We start from the raw sequence: 5,533 nt of genomic DNA on the forward strand, positions 1-5,533 counted from the left end.
TTGCCTTTGTCCCCACAGATCCCAAGGTTCTGAGCAACATCCCATGTGTGCTGTGCAGGGCTGGTGGTTTAGCAGCCTCTGAAGAGGGATTGTGAAATCCCACTCCTGCTGTTTAATGTACTCCTTCGGGTCACAACAGGTTTAGCAAACAATAAAAATTCATCTGGAATCTCCATTTAAATAACAGAGTTGTGTTATTAATACTGAAGGCATGGGGGGGCTATCAAGTGCTTTCTGGTAAACAGGCCCTGATGTGCAGGTAAATAAGGGGAGAGGATGAGCTAGTGAGGGTGAGGAGGAAGGCTGCTCCCCATCCTCCTGGGCCAAAGCTCATGCTGGGTGTGAACCACCATTAACACCCCTCAGGGCATGAACTGGGATCCTCACCTTCCCTCCCACTACCCTCCTGCAACCCCAGAGAAGGTTATGGGGGGTCACTGCAGCATCCCAGAGGGGCACCCATCCCAACAGAGCCCCAGGTGCCACCCTCTGCCCTTGCACCCCTTGGTCCCACTCCCAGTTCCTCTCTGACTGTCCCAAGAAAACTAGCACAGGGAGAAGAACTGGAGATGCAAGACAAGACAAACTTCCCCATCTATTTTCCAAGTCCCTTCCTATGGTGCTTTGCTGATGGAGAAGGCAGCAATACATCCTCCATGCACACAACCATCCCTGTAACAGGAGGTACCTGCTCCTCCTCTGCCAAGACAAAGATACTTCTTCCCTTTTCATCCTTAATTGCTACTCCAAAGTAAATAGAGAACAAATAAGAATAAACTCCTGTTTCCCAGGTCACAGGGATCTAAGCTGGTTTGGTTGATCCTTCTCCAGGATCAAACCCAGTACATGAATCCTCCACCACATGATAACCTTTGCTTTTCTTTGGAAGCCAACTCTCCTCCTCAACTGTGCTGCAGCAAACTCTTCCAAACCCTGCAGCATCACTCCTGATTCCCCTCCTGTGCCCACCCATGGGGGAAGTGGGATGTGACAGGGGCTGAGAAGGAAACACAAATGGTTTGTGCTGGCCATGGTTCTGCCCAAAACCAGTCTGATCCTGCAGGGACATCATGGCCAGGGACTGTGGCTGGTCACTGACGACCCTTCCTCATGAGGCTGTGGACTAGTTGTCCCTTGGGGGTTTTTAAAAGCAGAGTGTCTAAGACAACTGCCCCAGGAGCATCCACCACCTGCTCGTGGGCTCTGCTCAGCCTGGGGAGGGGGACAGGGCTGACCCCTGGTTGGGGCAGCTTGGGCTCACCCTGTTCCTTTCTGTATTTACTCAACCTTTGGCAATTCCTGGCTCTAATGATCAACCACACGCCGTTGTTGATTGACTACATATTTGTTTCTGCTGAATCACTCAACAGCACAAAGTTTGCTGTTCCTTCCCCACCCTGGAAATGCTTCTCACGCAAGAACAACCTCTCCCCACTCTGGAGCAGCAGGGGCTTCGAGTGCCTGCTTCCAGAGCAGGAACAACACTTCCAAGAAATGAGCCAACACGCTGCCACACTCTAAGGAGGTGAACTGCAGGTTTTCATCCTGTTTCCAGTGTAATATCCATAGTTTAATCCCCACAGTTATTGGAGTTACATTCACCATGGATGACTTGCTTGGTAACCCACAGCAGTGCCATAGCAAACCTCAGGGACATAGAGTGGTGTGTTCTGTGGTCAACAGGTCCCCACAACAAAATGGCCCAACACAACCCAAAAATGGGATGGTGAAATGTATTAGCAATGAACTTTCACCTTCCCTCACAAGGCTGGATGTGATGAGATGCTTCCAGCACCTTGAATGTGCCCTGAGCACCCAGCACGCTCTACCCATGCCAGAGGGATGCACATGGGACCAGGTCTCATCTCCTGGTCAGCGGGACAGGTAGGCACGTCCTGAAGTCCTCCCCTCCCAGCAGGACCTAAGCATGGGCTTAACTTTATAGAATCACAGAATGGTTTGGGTTGGAAGGGACCTTAAAGATCATCTTGTTCCAACCCACATATGTGTTTGAGGCTTCAGTGAATGGACATGTCTGTTCCATGTGCACCCAAGCCCAGAGAAGGCTCAGGCACCTGCAAGACACCTTCTATTCTGGTCCTCCACGTGTGGGTTTATAGCTCCAAAACAGGAAACCTTTGATTCCTTTTTCTCCCCTAACTGTTAATCTATTTAGCTACAGGAAACACTCTACATGAGGGAAGGAGACACCTGAGCTACACACAATACTTGGAAACTTCACCGCGTCCAGAAACACCAACTGGAGTGAAGGATGGTGAGGCAAAGCTTTTCAGCCTCCCTGGTGGCAGAGCTGTGGCTAAGCCAGGCTCTGGTGACTCACAGCAGCACTGGCACACAAGTGCATCCCACTCCCTGTACTGAGAGCATCCAGTGCTGCTCCTTGGCAGCAGCCAGGCTGACCCTTCCCATGGACACTCCTGATGCCCCAGGGCAGCAGATTCACAGACAGCTCCTAGAATTTGTGCTTGGGCATAGCCTGACTCCCCTAAATATCTCACCACTCTCCCACCCCAGCAAACCAACACTTACCTGATTGGCAGATAGAAACTCCTGGGCGTTGTCATTCATTCCCATGTACATGTTCTCTCCATCAAACTAGAGAGGCAAAAGAAAGTTAAGAGTCAGTGAAATGCCATCTGCACACCACAGTCACGTGCATCCCAAATGCCTTCCTGGCTCTTCATATCAAGAGCCAAAATTCCCAGAGGAAAATCCTGAGCTGCTCCTTTAAAACTCTGGAGCATGTATGAGCACACTTACATCCTGGTTATTGCAGTGGGACGTGGTAACACAGCACAGTTATGGCATTTTTTTAGTGAAATAAGGAATGAATCACTCAAGTTCAAACAAATAAGCCAAATGTGTGCAAACCCACAGATGTGCCCTGCAGCAAAGATCACCCAAAAAAAGCTCTTGCTAAAATTCCTACTAGACCATTAATCAGCTGTAAAAAGCCAGCTTCCATTAATGGAAATTTCCAGGACAGGCAGGTCCCATCCAGTGCTCTCCCAGACCTCTGGGTACCCCTTAACACCAAAGCAAAGCTCCTGCAGCAACGTGGAATCGCTCTGGAGTGTACAGGGGGGGTCTGTGTGCAAAGCCTGATCTCCCATCTTGATTGTGATGCTGTTTGCACACTCTGGCTGCCAGAGCACATTCCCCCCACCTCCTGTTTCCCTGCCTGCTCTGCCAGGACTGTGCCTCCACGGCCGGGCAGGAGGCCGAGCAGCCCGAGCATCTGCCCGTGTCCCCACAGCTCTGGAAAACACCCGGCTGCTAATCCACTTACTGGGCTACAAAACCCCTGTGGAGAACGACAACTCTCCTCATTAATTAGCTACAGTGGGAGCTTTTCACTTGCTCCGATTCCAAAGGAAGGAAAAAAAGCCCTCCAGGATTGTCTCCGGCTCAAAGTATGGCTGGGGCCAGTCCTCAAGGCTGAGTTCACAAATTAATTATGGCAATAAAACGGGCTGTGCCATAAAACACTCCCAAGACGAGGATGGAGGTACCAGCTGTGAGTGACACCTTGTACTTAACAAGGGGAAGAGCCAGCCCTCTTGCCCTTATGAGCAGGATGATGAATTGAAGGTTGTTCACCCTTGCGTGCCCTCTCACCCTCTGATATGAAGCTGATACCAGTTATGCCTTAACAGAAATTGGCTGTATTAAGAGCAATAAAGGCGAAATCTAAATAAAACCAGGTGAAGATTTTCAGCCTAGACAATTAATTACACTTCTGTTTCTCAGAGTGCTACAGGATTAGCTATTAAAGTCAGCAGAGTTAGTAAAGCCAAGTGGGGGTAACACTGCTCTGCTCGGCCTCAGACACCCTCTAATTGCCAAACTATCCTTTGGGATAGCAGAGCAAACCAATTAAAAGCTGCAAAATTGGAGCAGGTATTGTGACACTCATTAACTAATGCCAGCAGCAGCTGCAGCGGGGTGGAAGGGGATCCCTGTGCAAATGCTGGATTCTGTTAAATCTGTCAGGAGCTGTGGGATGCAGCGACCACCAGCAGCACTATGGGCTCGCTGGGACAAGCAGCTCTCCCAGAAGGCAGCCAGGTGCCACCCACTCTAAACTGAACGTCCCTCCACCTGTTAAATGATCACTGGCACAGCCAGCTCCTGCCAGCACAGTTCCAGCTGGAGCTGCTGTGCTTCCAGGCACGGAGGCTCAACCAGCTCTACAGCCTACAACCAGCTCTGTACCCCCTGACAACCCCTCTGTACCCCCTGACAACCCCACCAACCCCAGCAGACACGGCTGAATGGGAAGAAGAGGTGGCACAGGTCAGTGGAGAGAGAATCACAGAACCATTTAGGTTGGGAAAGCCCTCTAAGACCACCAAGTCCAACCATTAACCCAGCACTAAGCCATGTCCCCAGGTGCCACACCTACACAGCTTTTAAACCCCTCCAGGGATGGGGACTCCATCACTGCCCTGAGCAGCCTGACCACCCCTCCAGTGAAGAAACTTTGCCTAATGCCCAACCCAAACCTCCTCTGGCACAACTTGGATCACTCTCCTCTTTTCCTGTCACTTGTTTCTTGGGAGAGGAGACTGCCCCCCACCTGGCTACAACCTATTTCTCCAGAAAACGGAAGTCACCTGGAAAGTTACATTCAGCAAACAAAAAATCTCCCTCACAGGGGAGGTCCAGGGCAGGACAAACACCCTCTTTCTCCATATCCTTCTGTTTGTCAGAAGGTATTTTTTTTTTCTGGCTTTCTACTATTCCCCTACCTCCACTCCACACTTCCTTCTGCCCTTGCTGCCTTCATAACAATTGTAATGAATCCTGCCTTCAGAATTACTGTTCCTCTGATTGCCAGGCTGAGCAGCGAGCCTGAAAATCAAGACTCGAAATGCAATGGAAACTTTGGAACTTCCCCACTGCTGATTGGATTTTTTTTCCCCTCTCCTCCAGGCTATGAGGGTGCAAACAAATTTATTAGAAATACTCCCATCAGGATATTTTTTCAATTAGATGTTAGCCTGTTATACACCAGCCAGGTAGAGAAGATAAGTAACGTGCTCTCCCTCTTCTCATTATTGTTTTGCTACAGAATGCACTTCAAAACAATCAGCCCCACCATTACAGGTAGATTTACGGTAGAAACAGACATTTTAATATTCCTCTTTGGTTATAAACACTTCCTTTCTCCTTTGCTTTCAGACCTGGTGCAGACATTCATCACCCTCTGTACCCCAAAACTGATCCAACCCACACTGGGCAATGTGCACATGTGAGGTGGCAGGTATCACTTTCCAGTCCTAATTTGAAAGGAAAATACTCTTGTGCAGTTGTCTTAATCATCCTTTTATTGAGTAATAAAATTACTCAATTTTATTATTCTTTGGCTAATAGGAGCAGCCTGTTAAACAAATCAGTGGCTGTGTCTGATTCTCACCCTCTCCTGCATGAAATGAGCACGAATCTGAGGAGGGAAGGAAAAAGGGAAGGGAAAGGGGGAAAGAGGAAAGGGGGAGGGGAAGAGAAAAAG

General features: G+C 49.4%; 1 protein-coding gene across 1 annotated transcript in view; it reads right to left on the bottom strand.

Annotated features, from left to right (window-relative positions):
- TOX2 (TOX high mobility group box family member 2) overlaps window positions 1–3,259 on the bottom strand; it is a 92,332-nt gene extending 89,073 nt beyond the window's left edge. Inside the window, exons 1-2 of the mRNA XM_029964938.1 lie at window positions 3,188–3,259; window positions 2,551–2,616 (exon numbers count right to left, since the gene is read on the bottom strand). Coding sequence (XP_029820798.1) covers window positions 2,551–2,616; window positions 3,188–3,259 — 138 coding nt within the window. The remainder of the gene's footprint in view (window positions 1–2,550; window positions 2,617–3,187) is intronic.
- Between the last annotated feature and the right edge of the window lie 2,274 nt (window positions 3,260–5,533).

Source organism: Manacus vitellinus, unplaced genomic scaffold (assembly GCF_001715985.3).
Source record: "Manacus vitellinus isolate BGI_N305 unplaced genomic scaffold, ASM171598v3 scaffold_85_pilon, whole genome shotgun sequence".
Lineage (NCBI taxonomy): Eukaryota > Metazoa > Chordata > Aves > Passeriformes > Pipridae > Manacus > Manacus vitellinus.